Source organism: Hypanus sabinus, chromosome 6, assembly GCF_030144855.1.
Source record: "Hypanus sabinus isolate sHypSab1 chromosome 6, sHypSab1.hap1, whole genome shotgun sequence".
NCBI lineage: Eukaryota > Metazoa > Chordata > Chondrichthyes > Myliobatiformes > Dasyatidae > Hypanus > Hypanus sabinus.
In genome coordinates this window covers 127934259-127950118 of record NC_082711.1, presented here as the reverse complement: position 1 = coordinate 127950118, position 15860 = coordinate 127934259, and the positions used below count along the sequence as shown (strand labels likewise).

The 15860-nt window shown below is 45.6% G+C and overlaps 1 protein-coding gene across 1 annotated transcript in view; it reads left to right on the top strand.

Moving 5' to 3' along the window:
- The window catches only part of ncf1 (neutrophil cytosolic factor 1), a 127777-nt gene that overhangs the window by 69010 nt on the left and 42907 nt on the right, over window positions 1–15860 (top strand). Inside the window, exon 5 of the mRNA XM_059972903.1 lies at window positions 5147–5205. Coding sequence (XP_059828886.1) covers window positions 5147–5205 — 59 coding nt within the window. The remainder of the gene's footprint in view (window positions 1–5146; window positions 5206–15860) is intronic.

The following is a 15860-nucleotide window of genomic DNA, read 5'->3' as shown; positions in this document are numbered from 1 at the left end:
ACCCCCTCCCCCCACCAACTTCAGTAAAAACCATCAACACCACCACCCACCAGTGTGTCAACCAACCCCCTCCCCCCACCAACTTCAGTAAAAACCATCAACACCACCACCCACCAGTGTGTCAACCAACCCCTCCCCCACCAACTTCAGTAAAAACCGTCAGCACCACCACCCACTAATGTGTCAACCAACCCCTCCCCCCTCCAACTTCAGTAAAAACCGTCAACACCACCACCCACCAGTGTGTCAACCAACCCCTCCCCCTCCAACTTCAGTAAAAACCATCAGCACCACCACCCACCAGTGTGTCAACCAACCCCACCCCCACCAACTTCAGTAAAAACCGTCAACACCATCACCCACCAATGTGTCAACCAACCCCTCCCCCACCAACTTCAGTAAAAACCGTCAACACCACCACCCACCAATGTGTCAAACCAACCCCTCCCCCTCCAACTTCAGTAAAGACCGTCAGCACCACCACCCACCAATGTGTCAACCAACCCCTCCCCCACCAACTTCAGTAAAAACCATCAGCACCACCACCCACCAGTGTGTCAACCAACCCCTCCCCCACCAACTTCAGTAAAAACCGTCAACACCACCACCCACCAATGTGTCAACCAACCCCTCCCCCACCAACTTCAGTAAAAACCGTCAACACCACCACCCACCAATGTGTCAACCAACCCCCTCCCCCCACCAACTTCAGTAAAAACCATCAACACCACCACCCACCAGTGTGTCAACCAACCCCCTCCCCCCACCAACTTCAGTAAAAACCATCAACACCACCACCCACCAGTGTGTCAACCAACCCCTCCCTCACCAACTTCAGTAAAAACCGTCAACACCACCACCCACCAATGTGTCAACCAACCCCTCCCCCACCAACTTCAGTAAAAACCGTCAACACCACCACCCACCAATGTGTCAACCAACCCCTCCCCCACCAACTTCAGTAAAAACCGTCAACACCACCACCCATCAATGTGTCAACCAACCCCTCCCCCACCAACTTCAGTAAAAACCCTCAACACTACCACCCACCAGTGTGTCAACCAACCCCTCCCCCACCAACTTCAGTAAAAACCATCAACACCACCACCCACCAATGTGTCAACCAACCCTTCCCCCACCAACTTCAGTAAAAACCATCAGCACCACCACCCACCAATGTGTCAACCAACCCCTCCCCCTCCAACTTCAGTAAAAACCGTCAACACCAACACCCATTAATGTGTCAACCAACCCCTCCCCCTCCAACTTCAGTAAAAACCGTCAGCACCACCACCCACCAGTGTGTCAACCAACCCCACCCCCACCAACTTCAGTAAAAACCGTCAACACCACCACCCACCAATGTGTCAACCAACCCCTCCCCCACCAACTTCAGTAAAAACCGTCAACACCACCACCCACCAATGTGTCAACCAACCCCTCCCCCACCAACTTCAGTAAAAACCGTCAACACCACCACCCATCAATGTGTCAACCAACCCCTCCCCCACCAACTTCAGTAAAAACCCTCAACACTACCACCCACCAGTGTGTCAACCAACCCCTCCCCCACCAACTTCAGTAAAAACCATCAACACCACCACCCACCAATGTGTCAACCAACCCTTCCCCCACCAACTTCAGTAAAAACCATCAGCACCACCACCCACCAATGTGTCAACCAACCCCTCCCCCTCCAACTTCAGTAAAAACCGTCAACACCAACACCCATTAATGTGTCAACCAACCCCTCCCCCTCCAACTTCAGTAAAAACCGTCAGCACCACCACCCACCAGTGTGTCAACCAACCCCACCCCCACCAACTTCAGTAAAAACCGTCAACACCACCACCCACCAATGTGTCAACCAACCCCTCCCCCACCAACTTCAGTAAAAACCGTCAACACCACCACCCACCAATGTGTCAAACCAACCCCTCCCCCTCCAACTTCAGTAAAAACCATCAGCACCACCACCCACCAATGTGTCAACCAACCCCTCCCCCACCAACTTCAGTAAAAACCATCAGCACCACCACCCACCAATGTGTCAACCAACCCCTCCCCCACCAACTTCAGTAAAAACCATCAACACCACCACCCACCAGTGTGTCAACCAACCCCTCCCCCACCAACTTCAGTAAAAACCGTCAGCACCACCACCCACTAATGTGTCAACCAACCCCTCCCCCCTCCAACTTCAGTAAAAACCGTCAACACCACCACCCACCAGTGTGTCAACCAACCCCTCCCCCTCCAACTTCAGTAAAAACCATCAGCACCACCACCCACCAGTGTGTCAACCAACCCCACCCCCACCAACTTCAGTAAAAACCGTCAACACCACCACCCACCAATGTGTCAACCAACCCCTCCCCCACCAACTTCAGTAAAAACCGTCAACACCACCACCCACCAATGTGTCAAACCAACCCCTCCCCCTCCAACTTCAGTAAAGACCGTCAGCACCACCACCCACCAATGTGTCAACCAACCCCTCCCCCACCAACTTCAGTAAAAACCATCAGCACCACCACCCACCAGTGTGTCAACCAACCCCTCCCCCACCAACTTCAGTAAAAACCGTCAACACCACCACCCACCAATGTGTCAACCAACCCCTCCCCCACCAACTTCAGTAAAAACCGTCAACACCACCACCCACCAATGTGTCAACCAACCCCCTCCCCCCACCAACTTCAGTAAAAACCATCAACACCACCACCCACCAGTGTGTCAACCAACCCCCTCCCCCCACCAACTTCAGTAAAAACCATCAACACCACCACCCACCAGTGTGTCAACCAACCCCTCCCTCACCAACTTCAGTAAAAACCGTCAACACCACCACCCACCAATGTGTCAACCAACCCCTCCCCCACCAACTTCAGTAAAAACCGTCAACACCACCACCCACCAATGTGTCAACCAACCCCTCCCCCACCAACTTCAGTAAAAACCGTCAACACCACCACCCATCAATGTGTCAACCAACCCCTCTCCCACCAACTTCAGTAAAAACCCTCAACACTACCACCCACCAGTGTGTCAACCAACCCCTCCCCCACCAACTTCAGTAAAAACCATCAACACCACCACCCACCAATGTGTCAACCAACCCCTCCCCCACCAACTTCAGTAAAAACCATCAGCACCACCACCCACCAATGTGTCAACCAACCCCTCCCCCTCCAACTTCAGTAAAAACCGTCAACACCAACACCCATCAATGTGTCAACCAACCCCTCCCCCTCCAACTTCAGTAAAAACCGTCAACACTACCACCCACCAGTGTGTCAACCAACCCCTCCCCCACCAACTTCAGTAAAAACCATCAACACCACCACCCACCAATGTGTCAACCAACCCCTCCCCCTCCAACTTCAGTAAAAACCGTCAACACCACCACCCACCAATGTGTCAACCAACCCCTCCCCCACCAACTTCAGTAAAAACCATCAGCACCACCACCCACCAATGTGTCAACCAACCCCTCCCCCACCAACTTCAGTAAAAACCATCAACACCACCACCCACCAGTGTGTCAACCAACCCCTCCCCCTCCAAATTCAGTAAAAACGGTCAACACCACCACCCACCAATGTGTCAACCAACCCCTCCCCCTCCAACTTCAGTAAAAACCGTCAGCACCTCCACCCACCAATGTGTCAACCAACCCCTCCCCCCTCCAACTTCTGTAAAAACCGTCAGCACCACCACCCACCAATGTGTCAACCAACCCCTCCCCCACCAACTTCAGTAAAAACCGTCAGCACCACCACCCACCAATGTGTCAACCAACCCCTCCCCCCACCAACTTCAGTAAAAACCGTCAACACCACCACCCACCAGTGTGTCAACCAACCCCTCCCCCTCCAACTTCAGTAAAAACCGTCAGCACCACCACCCACCAGTGTGTCAACCAACCCCTCCCCCTCCAACTTCAGTAAAAACCATCAGCCGCACCACCCACCAATGTGTCAACCAACCCCTCCCCCTCCAACATCAGTAAAAACCATCAGCACCACCACCCACCAATGTGTCAACCAACCCCTCCCCCACCAACTTCAGTAAAAACCGTCAACACCACCACCCACCAATGTGTCAACCAACCCCTCCCCTCCAACTTCAGTAAAAACCGTCAACACCAGCACCCACCAGTGTGTCAACCAACCCCTCCCCCACCAACTTCAGTAAAAACCATCAACACCACCACCCACCAATGTGTCAACCAACCCCTCCCCCACCAACTTCAGTAAAAACCGTCAACACCACCACCCACCAATGTGTCAACCAACCCCTCCCCCTCCAACTTCAGTAAAAACCATCAGCACCACCACCCACCAATGTGTCAACCAACCCCTCCCCCACCAACATCAGTAAAAACCGTCAACACCACCACCCACCAATGTGTCAACCAAACCCTCCCCCTCCAACTTCAGTAAAAACCATCAGCACCACCACCCACCAATGTCAACCAACCCCTCCCCCACCAACTTCAGTAAAAACCATCAACACCACCACCCACCAGTGTGTCAACCAACCCCTCCCCCTCCAACATCAGTAAAAACCGTCAGCACCACCACCGACCAATGTGTCAACCGCTGTTGTCTCTATAATACATCAATAGTTGTAGAGGTCCCACCACTGCCCCTGTGAAACATCACTAGTTACAGAACTTCCTGCAGCAAACTTTGTGATGCAACACTAGATACAGAGGTGCCAACACTGACCACTGTGACATTCAATGATTGGAGAAGTGTGAGAAAGGGAAAGGGGGAAAGTGATATATGAGCCTAGAATTGTAGAGGAGAGGAAATGTGCGGTGGATTTTTTTGTTCTTCTCCCATTCTCCACATCTGCTCACATTCCCCAACAACCATTTGTTATCATCGTAAGTTGCAGATCAAAATTCTCATTGTGGTAAACCATGTATACCTGTCTGGACACGCCTCTCTGCGTACTGCACCTGTGGCTCCTCCCACAGACCCTGGTATAAAGGTGATTGGGGTACTGTTCCTACCACAGTCCGACATAGTCGTGCTCCGTTTTCGCTGTTAGTAAAAGCCTATCGTTATTTACTCTACATCCAGTCTCCTAGAGTTATTGATAGTGCATCACTTATACAATACATGCATATTTGCAGGACAAAGAAGACAGAAACGTATCTGATATCAAAAGGCAGAGCAAGGACAAGTTCCTCTGGTAAGTTAGTAATCCACCCAAGAAAACGGCCGCTTACGATTGGGTTAGATCAGCAGTTTCACTGATGTTAGAATTGTAATATTTGTTTGTAATATACAGTGGATGTTATGTGTGCCACATTTTGAATGATCAAATGCAATAGGGAAATTTACAGTAAATGAGCGGACTCTGAGGAGCAATTATGTATGAGGAATCTTGGGGTCCAAACCTAGTTTTCCTAGGGAAACAGAATCATCAACTAGAGGACCTCTGTTTAAGGAGAGAGGGGAGAGATTTCCACAACTGAACTGTTCCACAACCTATGAACTCACTGTCAAGGACTCTTCATCTTATGTTCTTGGTGTTTATTGTTTATTTATTAATTATTATTATATTTATTTATTTTTGTATTTGTACAGTTGTTGCCTTTTGCACACTGGTTGTCTTGTTGGGTGTATCTTTCATTGACTGTATTGTGTTTTTTGTATTTACTGTGAATGCCCAAAAGAAAATTAATCTCAGGGTCGTATACAGTGACATATATGTACTATGATAATAAATTTATTTTGAACTTTGCTCCTTGAAAGAAGCCACACAAGTGTACAGGGCAGAAAGAAAGGTTTGCTTCATGTTTCATGATCTTCACAGTCAATAGTAGGAGCGTTTCCATTTGTTGGTAAAGGTGTTGAGTATAAAGTGTTACGGATTCAGCAACAATAAATCTATGTGAGGCAGGGTTTTTTTTATAACAAATAAAACATTTATTAAACACTGATAAACAAACCCCAAAAGTAAACAAACAGCTAACGCAACCGGAAATCAGCTGCTTGAGCAGATCTTAAAAGGATAAAGCGAAAACAGTTCTTCAAAGTAGTACTGTGAAAGTTCAAAATGCTTACAGTCCATTAAAAGAAAGACTTTTTAGACGATTTAAATTCTCTTTCACGTTGTGTTGTTATGGTTCCCAGTCGAACTATACTTTTCCTGGAGAATTTACGAAGATGAAAATGAAACGGCTTAAAGGCGCTGATCTTTCCTTGATGAAACTGTACCCAACCCTTTCTGCTATATTTCGCAGGGGTTAACATGGGCACAGCCAACGAATTCCTTCCAAATGAGGATCAAACAAGGTCAAACCTGTTTCACCATTGAAATCGACTTTCCTCGGTCTTTTAGCTCCCGAACTCCGATCTTCACTCTCCACTGATTCTAACTGGCAGTATTGTAAAGAAACTGCTGGCAATGACCTTTTAAAACTTTAGGCAGAAAATAAAATTCCACCTTCCAACGAAACTGCATCATAATATTGGACCATGCAGTAGCATGGAGTCGAAATGGCAAATCCAGCCACGAACTGCCCCTCCTCACAGGGAGGGGTCCTCCTTTTATACCCTGTAAAAAAAACCTGTTACATGACCTCTACTGGCAGGAAAATGACGTCACTATACAATCATAAGACCATTACCTTAGGTCCAGTAGAGCTTCAACACCTGTCACGTGACAAGTACAAGATACCCATGGGGACGTAACAAAAGATTGAACACAGGACAGTTTTATGAAATTTTGGTCAGGTCACATTTGGAGTATTGTGTGCAGTGCTGGCCATCCCAATACAGGAAGGATGTGGAGGCTTTGGAGAAGATGCAGAAGAGGTTCACCAGGTTATTGCCTTGTTTAAAGACTATTAATTCTAAGGAGAAGTTCACCAAACCTGCATGATTTTTCTGAGTGCTGGAGGGGAGACCTGGTGGATATATATAACAAATACAACATGAGGCTAGATAGTCTGAATCTTTTCCCCAGAGTCATACAGCACAGAAACAGGCCCTTGACCCAATTTATCCAAACCAATCAAGAAGCCTAGATCCATTTGCCTGTATCAAAACCTTTCCTGTCCATGTACTTGTCCAAATGTCTTTCAAATGTTGTTGTCATAACTGCCATTTCCTCTGGCACCTCATTCCAAATACACACCACCCTCTGTGTGAGAAATTTTAAACCTCTCCCCTCTCACCTTAAACAAATGTCCTCAAGTTCTTGGTTCCCTTTCCCTGGGAAAAAACTATGTGTAATCTCAATTCTCTCTTTTCTCTCAATTCCTCCGTCTCCGCCACATCTGCTCTCAGGATGAGGCCTTTCATTCTCGGACAAAGGAGATGTCTTCCTTTATTAAAGAAAGAGGTTTCCCTTCATCCACTATCAACTCTGTCCTCCATCACGTCTCCCGTATTTCACACACCTCTGCCCTCACCCCACCCCCCCGCCAACCCACCAGGGATAGAATCCCCCTGGTCCTCACCTATCACTCTACCAGCCTACAGATCCAACGTATAATCCTCCGTAACTTCTGCCACCTCCTACGGGATCCCACCACTAGCCACATCTTCCCCTTCCTCCCACTCTCGGCTTTCTGCAGGGATCACTCCCTACGCGATCATCCTCCCCATCCCTCCCCACCGACCTCCCTCCTGGCACTTATCCCTGCAAACGGAAGAAGTGCTACACCTGCCCCCACACTTCTTCCCTCACCACCATCCTAGGCCCCAGACAGTCCTTTCAGGTGAGGCACCCCTTCACCTGCGAGTCAACTGGGGTGATATACTGTATCCGGTGCTCCCGATGTGGCCACTTATACATTGGGGAGACTCGCCGCAGACTGGGAGACCGTTTCGCCGAACACTGGCGCTCAGTCCTCCAGCAGTGGCGGGATCTCCCTGTGGCCACACACTTCAATTCCACAGACCACTCCCACTCCGACATGTCTGTCCATGGCCTCCTCTACCGTCAAGATGAGGCCACATGCAGGTCGATGGAGCAATACCTTATCTCCCGCCTAGGTAGCCTCCTTCCTGCCGGCATGAACATCCAACTCTCAGACCTCCGTTGATACCCCTGCCCCCTCCCCTTAACCCATCCCTAGCTATAATTTTAGTCTGGTTCTCTTTCTCTCTCCTTTTCCCCCCTCACTACAATCTCCCCCCAGACTTACCTTTCTTTCTCTTTTATTTCCCATAATTCTCAACCTTCCCCTAGCCCAGGCATGGGCAAACTACGGCCCGGGGGCCATATGCGGCCCGTTAAGCTTTTTAATCCGGCCCGCAGAACTTGATGAAATTATATTAATAAACCTTGTTAATGTTTTTTCCCCACAATTCTGGCGTTTTCCCAATAGATGACGCACTCTATATACATTGACCTTTGTTGAGGTGCAGCGTATTACTCCACATTTGCGCTTTACTCTTTGTTCGGTTCGACCTATTTGTGTGAACAGGCGTTCAGCGTCATGAACATCAACAAAGCCAGCCACAGATCCAAGTTAACTGACCAACACCTCAGATCCATCCTGAGAATCGCCACAACAAAACTAAATCCAGACTTTGATGCGCTGGCTAAAAAGGGAGACCAACAACACTGTTCCCACTGAAATTAAAAATAAGTTTCTTCGTTGTGTTATGTAAAAAATGCATTTGAAAATATTTTTTTCAATAAGCCTTACATGTTACATGTCATTTCTGTTAAGTGATGGACATGAGTAGTGCGCAGGTGCACGTACGTTCTCAAAATAAAAAATGCGCTCCAGATCAAATAACGCGCTCCGCATACTGGCGTGCTGTCACTGTTCTGTCCTTGTGCTGGTCATTGTTGAGTTTTGGCACAGGGGACAACTGAATAAGAAGGAGCAGGACAAGTAGACCTGCATCTCCTACCGTTTTTGAAATAAAGAGAGTCAGGAGGAGAGTGATGATGATAATATCTTGAAGGATAACAGAATTTTCAGTGCTTTAAAATAATAACTGTTACTATTAAAAAAAGCTGCATTTTATTCATTTAATTTTCAGTGTTTTAAAAGTCATTTCAATAAATAGCTAAATACCATGGGACTTCAAAGACAGATATTTTGTTGTAATGCATTTGTTCATTTTCAATTGAAATTAAAGCACATGTTTTCTACATATCCCATGATATTTTATTTTCTCTTATAAGGTGTATTACCAAAACACTCCGTCCATCTGCTCCTGGTCCGGCCCCCCTGTCAAATTTTAGAACCCTTTGTGGCCCTCAAGTCAAAAAGTTTGCCCACCCCTGCCCTAGCCCATTTCCCTCCAGCCTATCACTTCCCAGCTCTCCACTTCATCCCTCCCCCCACTTCTTATCCCCCCTCGACCATCCCATGTTACTTCACTCCTGATGAAGGGTTTCGGCCTGAAACGTCGTCACTACCTCCTCCCATAGATGCTGTCTGGCCTGCTGAGTTCTGCCAGCATTTTGTGTTTTTTATGTGTAATCATCAGTGCCTTCATGATTATATACACCTCCTTAAGGTTACCCCGCAGTCTTCGACATTCCATGGAATAAAGCGCTAACCTGCCCAGCTTCTCCTCAGTCACCATCCTATGCAGTCTTACTGCACTCTCTCCAGCTGAGTGACAGCTTTGCTATAACAGGGTGACCAAAAAAATACACACTACTCCAGGAGCAGCTTCACCAACAGTTTGTAGATTTGCAACATAACATTCCAACTTCCACACTCAGTGCCATGACTGATGAAGTCCAGCATGTTGCACACCTTCCTCACCAACTTCTCCATTGGTAACCCCACTTTCAGTGAACTTATGTACTTCCTTTATTGTACAACATTCCTTGAACTCCTACTATTTACTGTGAAAGTCATATTGACTGCCCAAAATGAAATACTTAAAACTTAGGGTCCTAGAGTCAGTGTTGTTCAGCTCCGATAAAAGCCCTTCAGCTCAAACATTTCCATGCTGACTAAAATGCACTTCCCAGCACTTGTCCCATATCCTTCTAATCTCTTGTCATATTCCTGTCTTATGCACCTTATATATCTGTCTTAATTAAGTATATACCTGTCTATATACTTAATGAATCAAAATTACAAGCCTTAATCACTTCCTCTGGTAGCTAGTTTCATATATCTATCTTCTGCTGTGTAAAAAGAAAGTTGCCCTCAGGTTTTTAATAGACCTTTCATCTCTACCTTTAAAACTATGTCCTCTAGTTTCCACTCTACCCTGGAAAAAGACTGCTCATCCCATCCATGATCCTGGTGATCGTATATACCTCTGTGAGATTACTCAAGTTTCACGTCCCAATCTGTCCAACCTCTCCCCATATCTCAGTTCCTTGAGTCCTGATAACTTACTTATAAATTGTTTCTGTACTCTTTCCAATTTAATTATTCCTTTAATGACCAAAACTGAAACAAAATGCTCCAAGTGTGATCCCACAAATGTCATGTACAATTGCAACATAACCTCCCAACTTCTATATTCAATGCCTAACTGGTAACTGTATAACAATTACAGCATGGAAACAGGCCATCTCAGTCCTAGTCCATGCTGAACACTTACTCTCACCTAGTCCCACTGACCCGCACTCAGCCCAAACCCTCCATTCCTTTCCTGTCCATATACCTATCCAATTTTACTTTAAATGATAATATCGAACCTGCCTCTACCACTTCTACTGGAAGCTCATTCCACACAGCTACCATTCTCTGAGTAAAGAAGTTCCCCCTTGTGTTACCCCTAAACTTTTGCCCCCTAACTCTCAATTCATGTCCTCTTGTTTGAATCTCCCCTGCTCTCAATGGAAAAAGCCTATCCACATCAACTCTATCTATCATAATTTTAAATACCTCTATCAAGTTCCCCCTCAACCTTCTATGCTCCAATGATGAAGGCCTGCATGCCAATAGCCTTCTTCACTGCCCTGACTAGTCCACCTTAAGGGAACTATGCACCTGTCTTTCTTTCCAAAATGTAACACTTCACATTAAATTCTAAATTAAATTCTTTTTGCCATTCCTCAGTCTTCCTACCCAGCCAATCAAGACCCTACTGTAGTTCTTGATATTCCACGTCACTGTGTACACCACCCATTTTACTGTTATTTGCAAATTTACTATCTGTTCCTTGAATGTTCTCATCCAAATTGCTTATATAAATAACAAACAACAATGGGCTCAGCTCTGATTCTTGGGGAATGCTACTGATCATGGGCCTACTCTCCAATAAAAAACTCATACCATCAACTCTGCTTTTTACCATCATCATCCACTCTCATGTAACCTCACCTTCCAGACTAGCCTTCAATGAGAAAGTCATATCAATATCACCAATTTAGGACTGCCACTTGAGGATCAGTTCTATCCTTTCCATAACTTGAAACTTATGGAATTATGGTCACTGGCCCCCAAGGTGCTCCACGACATCAGCCCCTTTCCCCAAATCATTTCCTGTGAGGAGATCAGTTGTAGCTCCTTCTCTACAGTGACATATTGCAATAGACAACTGCACTGGACACACTTAACAATTCTGCCCTGTCTAATCCATTATCACTACAGCAGTCTCAATCAATATTAATGAGGTTTATATCACCTTCAGTTACAACCCTAACATATCCTAAAAGGGCACTGTTATGGGGGATTTTAACATGGGAGTGGATTGGGAAAATCAGGTTGGCACTGGATCTCAAGAAAGAGAATTTGTAGAATGTCTAAGCGATGACTTTTTAGAACAGCTTGTTGTTGACCCCACTAGGAGATCGGCTGTACTGGATTGGGTGTTATGTAATGAACCCCAGAGATGATTAGAGAGATTGAGGTGAAGGAACCCTTAGGAGACAGCGATCATAAAATGATTGAGCTCACTGTGAAATTTGAGAAAGAGAAGCCAAAATCCGATGTGTTGGTATTTCAGTGGAGTAAAGGAAATTACAGTGGCATGAGAGAGGAACTGGCCAAGGTTGACTGGAAAGGGACACTAGTGGGAAGGATGGCAGAGCAGCAGTGGCTGGAGTTTACGTGAGATGTGAGGAAGGTGCAAGACGGATATATTTCAAAAAAAAGAAATTTTTGAATGGAAATAACATGTAACAGTGGCTGACAAGAGAAGTCAAAGCCAAAGTAAAGGCAAAGGAGAGGGCATACAAGGAAGCAAAAATTAGTGGATTGGGAAGATTTTAATAACTTACAAAAGGAAACTAAGAAGGTCATTAAGAGGGAAAAGATGAACTATGAAAGGAAGCTAGCAAATAATATCAAATAGGATACTAAAAGCTTTTTCAAGTATATAAAGAGTAAAAGACAGGTGAGAATAGATATAGGACTGATAGGAAATGATGCTGGAGAAATTGTAATGGGAGATAAGGAGATGGCGGAGGAAATGAACAAATATTTTGCATCAGTCTTCACTGACGAAGGCATCAACAGTACACCGGACACTCAATGGTGTCGGGGAAGTGAAGTGTGCACAGTCACAATTACGACAGAGAAAGTACTCAGGAAGCTGAATAGTCTAAGGGTAGATAAATCTCCTGGACCAGATGGAATGCACCTTCGTGGTCTGAAGGAAGTAGCTGTGGAGACTGTGGAGGCATTAGCAATGATCTTTCGAAAGTCAATAGAGTCTGGCATGGTTTCGGAGGACTAGAAGATTGCAAATGTCACTCTGCTATTTAAGAAGGGGGCAAGGAAACAAAAAGGAAATTATAGACCTGTTAGCTTGACATTGGTGGTTGGGAAATTGTTGGAGTCGATAGTCAAGGATGAGGTTACGGAGTACCTGGAGGCATATGACAAAATAGGCAGAACTCAGCATGGTTTCCTTAAAGGGAAATCCTGCCTGACAAACCTATTGCAATTTTTTGAGGAAATTACAAGTAGGCTAGACAAGGGAGATGTAGTAGATGTGATGTACTTGGACTTTCAGAAGGCCTTTGACAAGATGCCACACATGAAGCTGCTAAACAAGATAAGAGCCCATGGAATTATGGGAAAGTTACATACATGGATAGAGTGTTGGTTGATTGGCAGGAAACAGAGAGTGGGAATAAAGGGATCCCATTCTGGTTGGCTGCCGGTTACGAGTGGTTTTCCACAGGGGTCCGTGTTGGGAACGCTTCTTTTTACATTGTATATCAACGATTTGGATTATGGAATAGATGACTTTGTGGCTAAGTTTGCTGATGATACAAAGATAGGTGGAGGGGCTGGTAGTACTGAGGAAACAGAGAGTCTGCAGAGAGACTTGGGTAGATTGGGAGAATGGGCAAAGAAGTGGCAAATGAAATACAATGTTGGAAAGTATACGGTCATGCACTTTGGTAGAAGAAATAAACGGGCAGACTATTATTTAAATGGGGAGAGAATTCAAAGTTCTGAGATGCAACGGGACTTGGGAGTCCTCGTGCAGGATACCCTTAAGGTTAAACTCCAGGTTGAGTCAGTGATGAAGAAGGTGAATGCAATGTAGGCATTCTTTTCTAGAGGATTAGAGTATAGGAGCAGTGATGTGATGTTGAGGTTCTATAAGGCACTGGTAAGACCTCACTTGGAATACTGTGTGCAGTTTTTGGCTCCTTATTTAAGAAAGGATGTGCTGACATTGGAGAGGGTTCAGAGAAGATTCACTAGAATGATTCTGGGAATGAGAGGGTTAACATATGAGGAACGTTTGACCACTCTTGGACTGTACTCCTTGGAGTTTAGAAGAATGAGGGAAGAACTCATAGAAACATTTCGAATGTTGAAAGGCATGGACAGAGTGGATGTGGCAAAGTTGTTTCCCATGGTGGGGGAGTCTAGTACGAGAGGACATGACTTGAGGATTGCAGGGCGCCCATTCAGAACAGAGATGCGAAAATTTTTTTTTAGCCAGAGGGTGGTGAATCTGTGGAATTTGTTGTCACGGGCGGCAGTGGAGGTCAAGTCATTGAGTGTATTGAAGGCAGAGATTGATAGGTATCTGAGTAGTCAGGGCATCAAAGGTTATGGTGAGAAGGTGGGGTAGTGGGACTAAATGGGAGAATGGATCAGCTCAAGATAAATGGCGGAGCAGACTCGATGGGCCGATTGGCCAACTTCTGCTCCTTTGTCTTATGGTCTTACATCTTAACATCCTGAAATCCTAACATATATACTCCTATAATTCCCACTTTTGGGGTCCAATAGTAGAATCCCATTAAAATGATTGCCTTTTTATTATTTTTAATTTCTACCTATTTGACTTGACTCATGTTCCCGTTGGGGATGTCATCTCTCAATACTGCTGTGACGTTCACTAGTGCAACTACCCCTCCGATCTTACCTCCACCTCTATCATGCCTGTAACATCTGTGCTCTGGAACATTGATCTGCCAGTCCGGACATCCCAGAACTGTATTTCTGTAACAGCTGTAATTTCTTAGTTCCATGTTCGAATTGATGCCCTGAGTTCAGCTTTTACCTGTCATGCATCTCACATTAAAATAGGTGTTATTTTATTTTATCTTAATAAGATGCAATGTAGTCGATCAGACTTCCCCAGTCACTGTACTGACCCTTCCTGTCCTGCGTAATATTCCTGGTCACTTTCATTTTTATTTTTGCCTCGGCTTTCTGATTTGCCACACTACTATTTAGGATACCACACCCTGCTGTCCTAGTTCAAATCCTCCGGAGTAGCACTAACAAATCTTCCTGTCAGGATATTGGTTCTCCTCCTACAGGTTGCCTCTGTCCCAGGAGAAAATGCAATGGTCCAAGTACCTTTTGAGGCAGAACAACTTTTGAAGAGAAGTAAGCTTGATAATGGCTGCATTTGGAGCATAAGAATCAAATTTCAGCTTCATGACCTCACACTAACCAAGCACCCGACTTTGAATGGATGAGTCTGCCAGTCTGACCCTAATTCCCCCTTCAGTCTTTAAGGCACAGCTTGCTATCATCCTTTTTGTTGAGCTGAGTTTAACCTCATCTATCTCCGTCCTTGAGTTTTTGACTTAAGGTCTAATGATCATTCAGACTGAGCTGTTGGTGAATATTAACCATATAACCATATAACAATTACAGCACGAAAACAGGCCATCTTGGCCCTTCTAGTCCGTGCCGAACGCTTACTCTCACCTAGTCCCACTGACCCGCACTCAGCCCATAACCCTCCATTCCTTTCCTGTCCATATACCTATCCAATTTTACTTTAAATGACAATACCGAACCTGCCTCTACCACTTCTACTGGAAGCTCATTCCACACAGCTACCACTCTCTGAGTAAAGAAATTCCCCCTCGTGTTACCCTTAAACTTTTGCCCCCTAACTCTCAACTTATGTCCTCTTGTTTGAATCTCCCCTACTCTCAATGGAAAAAGCCTATCCACATCAACTTTATCCATCCCCCTCATAATTTTAAATACCTCTATCAAGCCCCCCCTCAACCTCCTACGCTCCAAAGAATAAAGACCTAACTTGTTCAACCTAAGTCATCTAAGTTAGCACAGATGCTAAGTCATGGAGCTGCTTATACTGTGCACTAATTCCATTTGCCTGCATTAGGACCACATCCTTCTCTGCACTTTGAAGTGCTTCTTTAAACAGAGTAATTGTATCTGATCCATCACTACCTCTGGTACCACATTTCTGTTATCAACTACTTTCTAGGCAAAAAAAAAATCACCCTGAGATCCCCTTTAAATTTCCACCTTACCTTAAAACTTTGCCCTTATGTTTTTGATATCCCTACCATGGGAAAAAGATTCAATCAATGACTCCAACAATCTTATATGATCAGGTAAAACTGCACCCCACCTCAGATTTCTAGGCTCCAGTGTCAATAAACTCACCCTATACAATCTCTCCTTTTAACTACAGTCCTCCAATCCAGGTAACATCTTTGTG